At 42.0% G+C, this 16,397-nt stretch overlaps 1 protein-coding gene across 2 annotated transcripts in view; it reads left to right on the top strand.

Annotated features, from left to right (window-relative positions):
- Positions 1-16,397, top strand: part of emid1 (EMI domain containing 1) — a 54,554-nt gene that overhangs the window by 37,539 nt on the left and 618 nt on the right. Inside the window, exons 5-16 of one of the 2 annotated variants that reach the window (XM_005722163.2) lie at positions 3,514-3,603; positions 4,187-4,248; positions 4,367-4,499; positions 5,603-5,647; positions 5,738-5,845; positions 7,865-7,990; positions 10,315-10,404; positions 12,374-12,426; positions 12,532-12,594; positions 13,550-13,594; positions 13,792-13,836; positions 16,079-16,169. In XM_005722163.2, the coding sequence (XP_005722220.1) occupies positions 3,514-3,603; positions 4,187-4,248; positions 4,367-4,499; positions 5,603-5,647; positions 5,738-5,845; positions 7,865-7,990; positions 10,315-10,404; positions 12,374-12,426; positions 12,532-12,594; positions 13,550-13,594; positions 13,792-13,836; positions 16,079-16,169 (951 nt within the window). Of the gene's footprint in view, positions 1-3,513; positions 3,604-4,186; positions 4,249-4,366; positions 4,500-5,602; positions 5,648-5,737; positions 5,846-7,864; positions 7,991-10,314; positions 10,405-12,373; positions 12,427-12,531; positions 12,595-13,549; positions 13,595-13,791; positions 13,837-15,823; positions 15,909-16,078; positions 16,170-16,397 lie in introns of both variants that reach the window. The other variant, XM_005722164.2, reaches the window with a different exon arrangement.

The raw sequence follows: 16,397 nt of genomic DNA, 5'->3' as shown, positions 1-16,397 counted from the left end.
CTCACACACACACACACACACACACACACACACACACCTTAGATCATAGAGATTCTGCTAAAGCCCTGTTCATTGTGCATTTGGCGCCGACTCAGTTTCAAGTAATGAAAATAAGTTTTTAATAAAGCTGCGACCACAAAAAAAGGTGTTACAGTAAAACAAGTTTTTAATGCTTTTCTGGGATCCAAATTGAAAAGCTGCATTCTCTTAACTTTTCAATTTTACTGAAAAACCAGTTCAGTTTCAGGTCTTTCCCCTTTTGGCCCCGTTTGCACTTGGCATACAGTAAGCGTGTCTCTACTGTTGGCTCACAAAGCAGTCTGTTACCCTGGCAAGTTCCCACTCACTCTCCTTCTGTCTGCTTCAATGTGTCTTACTTTTGTTTTAGACTATTTTAAACATACTTTCTGTCAGTAAAATCCAAATGCAGTGACCGACATATTTAAAGCACATGCATAACTAAATGTTAGTGCGTTTTGTTTCTGTTGGAGAGTTTGGATATAAGATGCAAAGAGCACAACACGATTAGTTCAGCTCCAGTGTTGTTTTTTGTTTTGTTTGTGGTGGCGTGAGGCAGAGGAAATACAAGAGGGAAAGAAAGTCTGTTAGGGTTTCAACCGATGTTTACAAGGTTGCATGTGCGGCTTGGCAGACTTATTGCCGGATTTAAGCATGCAGTTTCAATGGTCTAGCCTTAGCCACCGGCCGCATGCTTAAATGTGTGCGCAGAATCTCCCTTTGACTTTTGGATAACTTCAGAACTCCATAATAAATGTCAGATTAGGTCGAATAACTGATTTGTTTTTCAGAACCCTCATTAAAAGTTGTAACACTTTTGCCTCGATCCTTTTGCTCGTTCTCGAAAATGCACCCTCACTTTAAAATGGGAAAAGATAACCTTCTCTTTGTGACCTTTGCTCATCTCTCCCTCATGTTCCTCGGAGATTATTGCACCAGAAGCATCAAAGAAAATCCAGAAAGGGTTTGTAAACTCACTCAACTCTGTGTGAGATTTCTGTGCAAAAGAGAGAAAAGCTTAACAAGTGCTGGCTGATGTCAGCGCAGCCTCTGGTCTGCTGAATTCTCTGCAGGGGTCTTTCTCTAATGAAGAACTCTGAGTCTGTCACTGATTGGAACCCAGTGCAACACGGGGTAAAAAGATCAGATGCGTTCACACATTTTTTGATCCCCCTCTCACTGGGGCAATTAGCCCAGTAAGCTCAAACAAATAGGGGATACGATGAACCGTGTCCATCAGGGGCCACTCATTAACTGTGATGAAGTTATTGTTGGCCAGCAGAGCGATGGAGGCACTCTTGGGGCATCCCAGTCATCCTCACTCTTCAGGTCTGCATGCGTGGACGCCACAGGCTTTGTAGTAAAGTGATACTGTCTGAGGGGATGCTAAAGAAAAAAAGGGGTCTTGAAGATTTCAATATTTGTTGTTGCAAGACCGAGAGACAGAGAAAGTGTGCAAGAGGTGTGTGGGAGGCTATAGTTCTTGTGCCAAAGCCGGCATAATGCTTCATACAATAGCTCGAGTGTGGGTGAGGGGATCTTGGCGCTTGAATGTTCTTTACTTTAGAGGGAAAAGACGCGCTGTCAGGAGGGGAGGAGGGAGAGCTAGATTTCTTATCCTGAGCCCCCCCCCCACCTCCTACCTTTGTAATTGAATGCAGCCATCTATATGAAGTGGGCTTCACAGAGAAAAGCCTGCAGGATGTGCATGCACATAGACACGTCTCTTTGTCTCCTCTGCCTTCCTCCGTGTAGACTGAAGTACGCTGCAGAAGAGTGAAGCAGACATCGAAATGTCCTCGTCTCTGTGCAAGGTTTATGTTGTTACTGAAGCATGGAGGAGTTTTCTACAATCCGGAGGTCATGCCATAACATTACATGGTTTGAATCCATCTACACTTGTAATCCTCTGAGAAATACCCAGAACCCAAAACAGTGAAATCATGAGCACAGAGGTCGAGGAGAGGCGGGGCCGGGGTATTATTGGAGCAGTCTCACTTTACCCTAAACCATGTGCTCTGTGTACTTTTCATACTCCTCTTTTGCCCTTTCACTCTCCCCTCTTTGGGTAATATCTGAACTCATTATGCTTTTTACGTCTCAGGTTTCAAAACGTTCATTCTTCCTTCATGACAGTAAGCGCTCTATTTTCCTTTTCCGGGCCTGCAGTGCATAGAGACAGATTATGACATCTCGATGCTACAAAACGCGACGCTGTTTAAGAAAAATGCCGTTGTCCTACTTCACCTCTGTGTTGCAGGTGCTATTTCATGGCTTCGTTCAGTGTAGTACTTGGCGTCGACTGTGGCCGCTGGCCACTGAATGGAAAGGCATGCTTCCTGGTGGCTAATGAGGTGCTGAACCCAGCCTCTTGTTTGTATCAGGAGCACCTGGGCCAACCACAGCCAGCCCAGGCCAGACAATGGAGTCAGTCTAGCATTTCCACAAAGGTCTGCCCATTCAAATCATCTACAACCCTGGGACACAAACTCCCACACTTCATAAAATGAAGGCAAAACAGAATGCGGACCGAGACTGCCCCATTCTTTTTCAACAAGGAAACTATTGTTTGTCTTCACACGCCCTCTTTCCCAGGCCTTGCGATGCTATCCTCCTTAAAGGAACGAGGCAAAAGTAAAACAATTCAGCTGAAATGCAGCACAGTGTTTGTTCTTTGGAAATGTAACACATACAAGAGCTGCAACTGTCACTGTTAATTTCCCTTTCTGAGCTCTGTCTGGCTCACCTGGAGGACAGAAACAGCACAGAGGTCTTTTCAATTTCATGTATGTGAAACATCTTGATAGAACCCACAACACAGTCTGTAACTGAATTCTTGGAGTGATGACATTAGATTAAACACAAAATTGAATGCTGAATCCTACAGTTTGGCGGTGAGAATCAGAGACAAGCGTTGTCCTAGTCCAGGGTTAGACAACTCCAGGCCTCAAGCACTGGTGTCCTGCAGGTTTTAGATCTCACCCTGGGCCAACATACCTGAATCAAATGATTAGTTCATTACCAGGCCTCTGGAGAACTTCAAGAGATGGTGAGTAGGTAATTTAGCAATTTGAATCAGCCATGTTGGATCAAGGATGCATCTAAAATCTGCAGGACACCGGCACTTGAGGCCTGGAGTTGCCTACTCCTGTCTTAGTCTCTTTACTTAAACCAGATGATGATGTATGGTTTCCTTTTCTTTCCCAAGCAATCATTTTAGCTCTAATGCCACTGGTAAACTAGAAAATACACTCACTAACCACCTTTGTGCAAAGGTACTGCTTATAAGGTTGGGGAAACCTGCAGTCAGCTGAGACTGAAGAAGTCACTGGGATGAGTGGCGAAACGTTTCCCACTGAAAATGCTACGTCCAGATGAACAGAATTAACCTTTTGGGATCTAAATATTATGTTGTCAAGCTCAGGAAATTATAAAAACTTCAAATGCAAAACACAGAACTGACATTTATTCCACTTTGTCTTTTGGTTTAAACAGATGCAGGAAACCGGCTTGTAGCTCAAGAGGCATTAAGAAAACCATCTACTCTACGCCGGCCACCTGCACGCACGGGAGAAGCAATCTCCAGTAAGTAACTGTGAATACGATATTTTGACTAGACGGCAATTCTCATCTCAGTTTTATTCTTGTAATGCCAAACCGCAACAAAATTAATCTCAGGATGCATAACACAGTGAGGAAAAGATCTTTTAGGTACAAAGGTAGGGAGATGGTTTAAGTAAGAACTTGGTAATTTAGTTGGTAACAGAGGGAAGACAACAGCTCCCGTTTAGGAGGTAAAAACCTCACAACCAGGCCCAGGGTGGAAAACAAAGATATAACAATAACAATCAATAGCAGGGTGATGGGGTCAGCACATTGCACACGATACCTATAGAGGACAAAGAACAAACCGCAGGAGAAAGAAGGCACAAAGCTAATGACATTTCATCACACGGGGAGTGAAAAGAGTAAAAGAGCAGTGCTCAGTGGATCATGTGAGGTCAACCAGCAGCTTGAGCCTTTGGAAGCATAATTGGGGATGATTCAGGGTCACCTGATCCAGCTCTCTCTATAAGCTTTATCAAAGAAAAAGTTTAAGCCTAATCCTAAAAGTAGGTATGCCACATCTTTACATGTCTGATTCCTCCAACTAAAATCTGTTTTTCAGATTGTCTCAACTGCAGTCGAATCACTGCTATGAGCGACAGGCTGAACACGCTGGAGGAGAAGGTGAAGACTTTTACTTGTTCAGACGCAGCATGTGAAACGCTGAGGAACGTGACTGGCCTACATTAAACAATCGTATTGTTTTAATTACCTGCGCTTGTTTTATGTTTTCCTGCACCAGGTCCAATTACTCACAGCTCCGGCCTCCATATCGCATCGCCACCTTCAGGGTAAAGTGGGAATTGCTCCAGAGACCTCGTTACTGATGGGGGCTGTGCCCGCTCAGGGAGCTCCTGGTGAGCAGGGACCTGTAGGTAGGTGTATCCTGCTGTCACGTGTCAAGTTTAGGCATTTCCATTTAGTTCCGTCAACGTTTACGTTTAATAATTAAGTCAGAAATCATTCCTTGCAGCTTTTCCTGCTCGCTACCTGCACACCTCTGCTCGTATTCTGTTTCACCCAATGCACACGCACTTATTTCCTTTAACAAAAGTCAGAGTGCAGCTCTCTTTCAGCTCTGTGAGCGTCCTCTCCTTTCCTGGAGTTGAGCCCAGCACTGGCTGCAGCTAAAGACGCAGTCATCAGTGTTGTTATACCATCAGCAAGAGAAAGATTTGATTTACTGGACTTTCAAATTAAAGACTTTTATTTGTCTTAAATGAGACAAACCTGGAGAAATTGAGTGCTGTTTGGTCTACCGCTCTGGCTGAGTTACTCCCCAGTGCTCATCCACTGCTCCCTGTGTCAAAGAAAAAGCTCCCTGATCCATTTGTAAATCAGAAATATAAAACATCTTTCTGAACCAGTTCCTTCTCCCCACAGGATAAACCATTTCTAAACCAGCACCCTGTGAGTTTTCCTCTGGTGCCACCTTCAGGCCAAAGTGCACTCTTATGTAATGCATAGTGAAGGCTTGGTTTAGATTTTCCTCATTCTGCCTGTTCTTCAGCATCACTATGTGTGGGGTGTTGCTTAACTGTTCTGGTGGAGGTTCTGCTGAATAAGACCTTAATAGATTCTGATATAAATGAAATCATTTAATGTCTTTACGCTGTTCTCTGCAGGTTTTATACGACTGTTTGTCAATAATGGAAGAGCTGCAAATGAAATCTGATGTGTAAACTTGCTTCCTTTTAATAAAGTATTCCCAAAATCACTACAACCAAAGCTTTACATAAACCCCAAGAGTTGCCTAGGTAAGGGAAATCAGTTTCCTGTGTTAGAATTAACTAGCCCTTTAAAATGTATATAAAATTGGCACTTTAAAAATGTTTTATTTTCTAGCTAAAACATTTAATGAGCCCTAATACTGACCTATAAACACAATGACACATTCTTCCTGTGACTGTTTGCACCTCATCCTTTGGTGGATTATACTTGGATTGTTTTTATCAAACCTCTCCAATTTTAATTTCAGGTCCTCAGGGTGAAAAGGGAAGAGATGGGCTTCCTGGCAGAGATGGTAAATTGTAACTTTCAGTTGATGTAAAACTACTTAAGATGTAAACCAGTTAGGGCTTTGCGATTACTCATGGCTGTTTCCTTCTCTTAGGGAAGCCAGGGTCTCAAGGGCTGCCAGGTCCTATTGGGCCTCGAGGTGGGGCCGGGGCAAGGGGCCCGTCTGGAGCCCCTGGATCAAAAGGATCCCCTGGACCAGCAGGTAACGGTGGACTCAAGGAAAAGGTCTTTGTTAGCAGAGATAAGAGTAACAAATAAACCTCGTCCTGTTGTAAAGTTGCATGTGTGCCACTAAGAGAAAGGGTATGTCAGATCAGCTGTTTAGTTATTGCCTATCTAGTCACTATTGTCTGTGGAACAATGGCTAACAAGAGGCCAAAGGGCTATGAAAACAACAGGAGAGTATCTCCTCCTGACCTGTGATGTCCATATCCAGAGCGTTTGTCTTTCCCTCAAACCTCTCAGTCGGCGTGCAGACCCTCCAGCACTAAATGCTGGGACAATCCAACCCCCCTTGAGGCCTGCTGGTAACTTACTGGAATTTGAGTATTTTGCTGGTTGGCTTTGAAAATCATAGGTTTCTAAAAAGTGCATGCTCCAGAAGCAAAGTAGCAAAGTATTTGTTTTCTGACTGTATATAAACTCCCCAACATGTGTTGCTTTTCATGGTCGGCAGCCAGAACAGACACGGGATCATAAATCTGTTCCACAGATTCAGAGTTCAGTTGTTATGTACAAATAATAAATGACCTGCGGGGAAAAACGTAAATCCGGAGGCAGCTGTGACTTGAATAATGAATAAAGTAAATGGCGGTCTATAAGTGTGTCACAACATCTGCTCTTGCTATAAGCTGTTATTCCTCTGCTGTGGATCGTGAAGGGAGTGCCTCTCCTCTCAGGCTAACATGTGACCCCTGCTCTCTGCCTGCTGCTGGGTAAAGATGAGATTTGGAGCAAACGCTGAACTACAAACCCACCATGTGACTTCAATTGAAATGAACAGAAGCGATACGTATACGAAATCCCAGAGCCTTATGATTTCCATATGCCCCTTTGGTGTTGGTGTTTTTCTATCTCCATTACTTCATAGGTATCCAAAAGCAGCGCTGTGGTTTTCTTATTTTACAGATTTTTATTTTTGTTTTTTTAACACTCAAAGAGAAAGATAAACACAGGCCTGGAATGCATCCAGTGTCATGCTAAATGTAGATAAATATGTTTCTTAAGCCAGAGGTTGTGGGAAAAATCAAAAGTGAACAGCTGTAGTTAGGAGAAGTGATGTTGTATGATATGATACGAGCCCTGATAACTTACAGGAGAGTCGTATTAAAATGTTGACTAATATTTTGCCATATCATCCCATAGTTGCTCTGGGGAACCATTATCCTAGAAGAAAAACTGAAATTGTTTTCCCTAATATGTCACAAAGGCTTTAAAGAGCTGCTTTTTCTGGCCCTCTGAACACTGTGCTGCATCTTGCAGCTTGCGATCTTCATGAAGTAGCCAAAGCAGCTGGTTTTGCTGCTGTTTCTTTACTGCGATCAGTAAAAATGTCAAATCAGATGCAATATATTATGCTGAAAATCTGTAAATAATGAAATGTCATTTAGTATATATACAAAAATGGTGGTGGAGGGCGAGAGGTTGTGTTCAGGATACAGCCTGACCTCAGAGGAATCCAAACAATGACGTCAGATGTCACTGTGGTGCTTTTTTCCATCTTCAAAATAACGCTTGGGGGTGACGAGGGTCCCTTTTGCTTATGCGCACTTACAGATTTGCCATTTTTGTGTATGTAGAGAGCATTTAATTTACTGTGAACCAGTCCAAGCAACACTTTGCAGAGTTTATTGTGTTTATTTGAATTTCCCATTGTAAAGATGCCAGCAGCGGTCCATTAAAGACCCTCTTCTAGTTAACTACAGACAAAAGAAAGTTTCTACACCTCTCCTGTTCAGTCTAGCTCCTGATCTTACTCCACATGTAGACACAGACACACACTCACTCCTAAGAGACACTATGTTGCATCACTCAACACTTTATCTAATCTTTTTCCTCTCTGTTGTTTGTCCTCTTGTCGTCACATAAGCCACAGTCATTTATCATTCTGCCATGAGCTGTGCCTCTTCAGAGGAAACTCAGGTCTTATTTCGCTGTGACGCATCCCTGCTGTACAGAACGTCTGTCACCATGGTGATTTTTCTGTCTTGCCTACTCCCAGGCCCCCGTGGTCCAACAGGACTGCCAGGAGGGAGAGGTCTTCCAGGCCCGCCTGGCCCACCGGGGCCTCCGGGCCCTGCAGGTTCCCCAGCACCAGCCAGTGCCCGCATCCCAGAACCAGACCACAGTAAGACCCTGCGCAACTAAGAGACCTCATGTAGTTATTATGACACTAATTCACTACAAACATTTAAAATACCCATTTAGGTTTTTGATAAATCGAATCATTTCACGCTGTTAAGGAGCAAAGTTCAAATTCAGTTTAGTAGAACTAGTAAAAAAAAATTTTTTTATTCTAAACTTTTTTTTACACCTTTTCGCTTAACTGCTGTTTACTGCTGTGCTACTACCTAGTAATGTAGCCATCAGCTGTCAGCCTCAAGCAAAGATGGGGATTTGGGGTACAACACTTCTATTTAACTCCATAAACCCCAATTTATTTTTTATTTTCAGTCTCTTTATTGTCAAACTAAAGCATCGCCATCTCAAAGGACGTCAGCTGTTAGGACTTTTTAAAAACAGCCCACTTCCGCTTGATTTGCTGTATATTCCATTTAAATGTGACTTTATTCCTTTTTGTTTATAAAAATTGGTTCTGCTCTTTTACTTTGGTTCCAGTTATGACTTTTCATAACCTATTATTAACGGACCTAGATGTCCAAATGGTAAATAGGTCCATGTCAGATGTCACCACCTTCTCGCATGAATTGGTGTGTTTTTGAGCCAAACCAGTCACTGTTACTCCACGTCCAAACAAAATCAGCTTGTGTACGCACACAGATTCAGGCAGGGTGACATCAATTTTAAAGACTTCCAGCTTGACTCTTTAAACTAATGTTCACGTGTCTATAGCAGCCTTACAAAAGAAACAAAGAGAATAGGAAACAGGCAAGATGACGTTAATCCTTTAACTGCTACTTGCTCCTTGTTGTCTACCAGCCAAGTAGGACAGAATCAAAGAGTGTTAAATGGAGGCAGAGACAGAGAGATTGACACAGACTTCACATGCTGGGATGAGAACCTGTCCACCCCTGATGTCACTCAACAGCTTCCAGATGTAGGTCGCTCAGACAGCTGAGGGAAGAGGTGGGGGTGGAGGGGGTGACAGACAGATGGGGGCCCACACCAGCTCTTCCAAGGTCAGCACACAGGCGGGTTTTATACATGGGTTCAGTGGTAAAAACAAAATATGCAGCACACCCGTTTGCAGGCTCCGGGTTCCTGTGTGGAGACGCAGGCTTGAGGTTGGCATGATTATTTCCGAAACTGTGGGTCATTTCTTTCACATCAAAGTACCAGCAGGGAACATAAGACGGGGGTTCTGTGCAGAGCTTCCTTTGGAAAACACTGGATTATTTGGCTTCGACATCTGCATCAGGATGTTGGAATTCCCGTCTGCAGGACTGGAGAGGGTTCCTAAACCAGCGGCCAACATGTAGTACTTAAGAACAGGACTGTTTAAAAGCATGACCTCAGTGTTTGTTAGTGGTCGAGCAGATTTTCATGTTACGTCAAGCCACAGATTCCAGTTTGTTGTAAGCAGGAAATGAAGAGTATCAGATACAAAAAAGCAGCCCTGATTTTTTTTAGTGGTGTGCAACAAGAATCAGGCAGCTGAAGGATGTTTCTGGGTTCTCCTCCTCCACCTTCTCTCTAATTCTCCTGAGGCCTCATGCTGTGATTGGACCTGTGTTTCCTGACAGTATAAAATGACCCAACAAACGTACATTTCCTCTAACATTCACACATGAACCACCCTCTTCAACTGGCCCTTCCTCTTCGAACACATGTGGCTGTGCATGCACAGTCAGTGCTGTTCAACAGTGGAAACTTTTTTGTTATGTCATGTTGAACTTTTATACGTATCAAACTACAGTTTAGTATATTTTACTGCCCTGGCGAAGTCGTGAGATTGAGTTTGACTGGAGTACACTGCCCTCTAGAGGTAAGGCTGATTTGTCACACAAAAACTTAACCATCCACTAAGATGCCTAACAGGGTGCATGTAGTTGGATCAAGAAGTTCATGTTTCTTATTATGAGATATTTTGCCATTTTGCTTCTTTATGAAATGTTGGTGAATGACCAATTTCTTATTTGGCACAGGCAAAATATGGCTCGCTTATCGAGCTTGGCTACCAAATTAGAACCTAATCAAAAGCAGCACCATATGGAAATATAACCAAAATATAATTTGTTCTGTGGAGCTCATTGGGAGGACAGATGATGTTACTCATATCACAAGTCTCCTTTTATAGAATGAAACGCATGACAAATAAATTCAACTCAGTATTATAACTGAGGAAAATAAATTAATAGTATTTTAAGAGTTTGTTTAGATGGTGAAGCTACAGAAGTGGATTTTTTTTCTGCTTAAAGGAACTCATTTTAACTTTACCAATAGCTTCTGCTTTCCTTTAAACACACGTGCATTTTCTGTTTCAACTTCCAGATCGTGGAAAAGACCCTTTCTTCACCAACACCTTCCACGACTCTCGAGGGATACCTGTTCCAGGACCTCAGGGGCCTCCGGGACCTATTGGTGAGCATTAAACACTCTTAACAGCTTTATTAAAAAATATTAAACTACAGGACTGAATTCAAAGACACCACAAAAATCAAAGTGAAAAATTATGCAGCAGGTTAGTAGATTTTGCCAAAATATCAACAATAGTAGTTTGTATGGCCCCCCACGTGCTTGTATGCATGCCTGACAACACTGGGGCTGCTAATGAGAAGACAGACGAGGTCCTGGGGGATCTCCCCCGTCTTCTGCACCAGGGGATCACTGAGGTGCAACGTGGGACAAAAAACATTTAGGTTTAGGTCAGGCCAGTGTGCAGGGCTCAGTCAGTGGTATCAGTTCTTTTATTCTTTTATCCTCTCCGAACTGCCTGCATACTTCCCCTACATGAGGTCATTGTAGTACACCAGGAGGAACCCGGGAATCACTGTGTCAGTGTAGGGTCTGACAGTGGGTCATAGGATTTCATCCTGATACCTAATGGCATTCAGGGTGTTGTTGCCTAGCCTGTAGAGGTCTGTACATCCCTCCATGGATATACCTCCTCAGCTCATCACTGAGCCACTACCAAACTGGTGCAATGTTACAGGCAGTAAATGTTTTTCATTCTTAACCAGATGTCCAGAAAGAAAGAAATATCCTTCAAAAACAAGTCCACACACTGATGACTACACTTAGGTGTGGTCACAACTCTGTATACACTCTAAACAAACTCAAATATGCAAAATGAAAACAGCCCCTTTGCATGTCTTACAGTTTGAATGAACAAACATCTTGTGCAGTATCTCACTGTGTTATGATCTTTTTCTGTGTTATTATATTTTTATTGTGTACAGTTTGGACACTGACACAAGTTTTGGTTTTCTACCTGTTTTCTGAAACATTCTATAATTCTAATAATAATTCTAATTATACTTATATAATGGACATGGACAAAATGTGTAGACGCTTTCATTTCAGTTTTCTTTTAAGGGTATATGCAGCCAAAGCTCTCCATGCAGGCTGCACAAGCCATCTTTAAGCTGCGAAAACAGAAAAACCTATCCGAAAAACTGCCACAATGGCAGGAGAGGCAAAATCTATAGTTTGGTACATAATGAGAAAGAGAGAAAGCACTGGTGAACTCAGCAATGCAAAAAGACCTGGACGTCCACAGAAGACATAGTGGTGGATGATTGCAGAATTATTTGCATGGTAATGATAAACTCCTTCACAACAACCAAGTGAACAACACTATCCAGGAGGCAGACATTTTGATATCCAAGTCTACCATAAAGAGAAGACTGCACGAAGACTGCGTGACATCCAAAGCAACCCAGGAGTTTATTAAAGCAAAGAAGTGGAATATTGTTGAATGCCCAAGTCAGTCACCTGATCTTAAAGAAATTAGGCATGCATTTCATTTGTTGAAGATGAAACTTTGGACAGAAAGGCCCACAAACAAACAAACAGAAACTTAAAGCTACTGCAGTAAAGGCCTGGCAGGACATGAAAAAGGAGGAATCCCAGCATCATGGTGATGTCCATGAGTTCTAGACTTCAGGCTGTCATTGATGAATGACTGAGCTTTCAGTTATTAAATATGTCCAATTACTTTGAGCCCCTATAATGAAGGGATTGAGTTAGAAATGCTTTAGTTCCTCACATTTTTATGCAATCTTTTTATTCAACAAACTGAATTAAAGCTGGAAGTCTGCACTTTAACGGCATCTGAGTTGTTTCATTTAAAAGTCAATGATTGTCTCTGTCCATATTTTTATGGACCTAACTGTATATACTGATGCTTGTCAGTGATGCTTTTTATATTTCTTTCTTTTAATATGCTTTTCATAATCTCCACTGATCTTTCTTCTCCATTTCGAAGATAAAGGCTTTGATAACATAAACTTATGAACACCTACAGGTTCTGTGTGTCACTATGTCAGGTTAAAAAGGTGTAAAACACAAAACTCTTGTGCTAATATAAATCTTTTAATCTGTTTTTCAGGTCCCCCAGGTCCTAAAGGCCCGGTAGGACCTCCTGGTCCAGCAGGACAAAATGTAAGTTTGCTCACAGCACAGCAGTGCACGATAGTCGCGGCATTAGATTTGTTTTTGTACAAATTTATCTGTGTCATTTTCAATTTCCTCTCTGCCTCAAAACAGGGAAAACCTGGAGTGCCTGGAACGCAGGGCCCCGTGGGGCCAAAGGGAGAACGTGGGGAGAGAGTGAGTAAACTTTGGCTTAGATTATTGATTTGTTGGATGGAGGCACAGCGCATGTTAATTACATTTTTGAAAATATAAAAAGCTTAGCTAAAAGACAAGTTTGTAGACATATTCAGAGAAAAGTAAAAAAGCACATGCAGTGCAGTGCGGTACAGTAAGACAATATTAGTTTATTATTAATATTTATTAACATGTTCTCAATGCAGTTAAAGAACATAATATATGCAAGACAATCAGATGATTCAATAAGCAAGTACATGTTTATTTAGATTTATATGTGCGGTGCTTAATGTCTTCAGACTTTTATATCTCATACAACGATCAACCCATAAATATGTCACTTTGTGCGTTCTTCTCTTGCAATAATGATAATAATATAAATATTAAAAACACAAAGAATTAACATTTTATCTTCATGGTTATGTGTTCCTCATCATAATCCCCATCATCATTCAGAAACTACTTGAACCACTTTTAGCAGTAATAACTTGAAGCAACTGTAATCAGCGTGAATAATTTTGGCTCACTGTTATTTTGTTGATGCACAGCTCTCTTAAGGCCCCGTCACAGCATCTGAATCAGGTTTTTGACTTTGTCTGGTTCATTGCAACACAACGATTCTTTTCTCTTCCAGCCATTCTGTTTCAGATTTTCTTCGCTTCTCGGTTTTGTCTTGCTTCTGAATTTGGATTTGTTTTTGTTACATAAATAGTGATAGAATGTAATCAGGACTATACAATGATGATATTTTTTTTTTCTGCTATGCTCTAATATGTAAAACCTTAGAGGTGAGAGAGGATGTACTTTCTTTTTCACAACCATAATGTTAATGAGAACTATCGAAGGGGAAAAAGCTTTCGTTTGTTTTTTTGGTTTTTTTAAGGGACTCTTTCGAAAGATTTAGCTGTTTTTTCTTTGTTTGACAACTTAATGACACAAGTCTTTGATTTTTCAGGGACCTTCAGGTTACCCAGGAGAGAGGGGCTTGAGCGGCGAGCCGGTAAGCCACCTCTGCATGTGGAAAAGGGGAGAATATCAACACCCTGTCATATTGGGTTATTTTAGTGTAAACTACATTCACCAGCAGCACTGCAAACCACATTGACCAACAAAGCTGCAATCAGAGAGAGAATGTGCTCTTTCTTTTGATGTGAACTGCTGCATCACACCAATTTTTCTGTTAACATTTCTTCACAGGGAGCACCAGGACCAAAAGGAGAACCGGGAGAGAAGGGATTGCCGGTAAGATGCCAGCTGCTGGTAGTTCACAGTTCAAATGGTGACACACAGCCTGAACAAGAAGTCGTAGTCAGGAGGTTTCAAAAGTTTTAATATTAGGCATGAAACGTATGCTTAATCCTTACATTTCTTTCACTTGTTTCTCATTTTACAAGAGCAATCCAAATGTAAGATATTTTTACTCATGTCATCATCTCTTCACTGTGTAGCCAAGTTCTCAGTTTATGCTTTGATCTGTTTGCAGTCACCATATTTGTGGTGGTGATTGACCACAAAGTGGTGATTGAGCAGCATCTTTTGTTCTCTCAGGCTCAGACTTTTCAGACTGTTGATTGTCACGTGGTCTCTGCTTTACTTTGTTGTTTATGTTTGATCATATATGACTGTAGCGTTTGATCTGTGTGTGTTTGTACGTTAACGTGTTTTTGTTTGGTCCTCGGGGTGTGCTCTGGACTGCTGTCCTCTTGACCCTAAAGCTCCCTCTGCAAGCTGCTGTCCCCATGGCTACCTTTCACAGTCATCTTTTCAGCATCTGACTTTGGCATATACATCTAAAAATACAAAAACATACCAAGAGAACAGCTCGATGCGGTCATGTCCTTTTAAAGGCAAAATTCTTTATTATTCCATGTGAATTAAAACAAACTGATTTCACAGACTATCGAATATTCAGTGACTCACAGAAGAAATGTGCGAAATGTATATGCCAAATCACTCCATATGTGTCAGTGGTGGGTGGTGTTGGTTTAGAGGTGTTGATGTGGTGTGAGTGGAGTGGATACAGCTATCCCCTTTTCTCCCCCAATGCAACCTTGCATGAATTTGTCCTAAATTGCTATACTGAATAAACTATTCTCTTATCTGGATGTGTTAATCAACTAAAAGTATATCTAATGACTAATAACAGAGTGCGGTTAAAAACAGAAAAAAGGCAAAGTAGATGTAAACTTCCAAAGAGTGTCTGTGAGGCTGCATTAAAGCCAACAAGCATAATATGTTTACTGATTTTTAGGAGGTGCGGCTTATTGGTAGATGAAACTTATGACGTGATTGTGATGCAGGATGAACAGTCAGAGGATCAAGACTCATCCTGAGGGGATTTTGAAAACCTGTATCGAGCATCATGGCGATTAACCAATAATGCTAAGATATTTTACTAAAACGACAAATGCTCGCCTCCAGCTCATTCAGGAGATGATTCACAAACTAGAATTTGTTCTCTGGAGACCATCAATGTCTTAATAACAACGTCCTTTGTCCCAAATCTGACATAGTTTAATCTGAATCAGAAATGCTGCTGCCATCTCTAAAGTTACATTGTTTATAATAACTTTGCCTTTTTTCTTTAAACATAAGGTTGTATTAATTGCTGCATTTTGTAGTGGGAATCACCCAAATCATCAGCTATTGTCTGCACGCTCTCTTTTGTGATGTCTACACTTTTAGCTGTCTCTGTATGCTCTATATTTCTTTTTCATCTACTTGTGTTCTGTTTGAAGGTATGACTCGTGAATTGTTAGCTCATCCTTTAACAAAAGACAACAGACTTGAGAGTAAATCTAGTCTGGCTTCATTCTGTCAGGTGATGGTGGGTTACTGTTGTAACCACAGTGCTAAGAATGAAACTGTAGCGCTAAAGCAAACATATTTTCCTGGCTGAACTGCTGCCTGACAAAAAGATGCAGATGGCATGATCAAATGCATATCCTGGAACAATGTTATGTCACCAGCATGATGCAGGTCCATAATGTGCATGCTGATGTTGCCCAGCCCAGCATGCCAGAGACTGACTATATATGGAAGCATGCTCCGAGTATGAGGGCGGCGTAGAGAAATACAGGGAATGGATAATATCTGACAGTGCTGGGCAGATGTGTGGACTGTTTTAACCTTCTAACTGCTGGACTGTGTTGAGAAAAATGACTTGCACCTTGGCGAGCAGTTCTTTAGCTTGTGCTCCTTACCTTGACGGCTGTATCTATCTTCACAGGGGGACGGAATACATCAGATCAGAGAGGCGCTGAAGATCTTAGCCGAGAGGGTTTTAATCCTCGAGACTATGATCGGTATTCATGGTGAGTAGGAGGCCTGCGGCAGGGTCAGCTTTAGGCAGGGGTCAAAGGTGGGCGACTCAAACCCCCACTCTACCTACTGAGGGGTGGGAACAGTCACGAGCAGCCCCAGGACTCGGGCTCGTGTTTCCACACCCTCACACAGTCCCCCCCCTGTCACTGCTCTCTGATAGGACATTAGCTTGCAGATGTTCCACAACTTGCAGGCAGACCTTGAGCTTCTGACTCGCAGGGTGACACTGCTGGAGGCTATCATCTGGCCAGGTAACGCTGAGACATCCTCACCCGCAGAACTGCTGGCCCCCACTTACCTTCTTGACAAGATCTAAAGTGTTAGAAGCTAAAACCAAATTCTGATAATCAGTAACTGAACTACGAAATGTTGTTGTAGATGTGTTTTAAGAAATGCAATCCTTTAAATAAGCTGTTTTGGTACTATGACACATGTGAGCCTACAATCTTCTGCCAAGGTTTTACTTATAGATGTTTGTG

The sequence above is a fragment of the Pundamilia nyererei genome, unplaced genomic scaffold (assembly GCF_000239375.1).
Source record: "Pundamilia nyererei isolate P.nyererei 1_Seehausen unplaced genomic scaffold, PunNye1.0 scaffold00006, whole genome shotgun sequence".
Classification (NCBI taxonomy): Eukaryota; Metazoa; Chordata; class Actinopteri; order Cichliformes; family Cichlidae; genus Pundamilia; species Pundamilia nyererei.
This window is presented reverse-complemented; position numbering and strand designations above follow the sequence as displayed.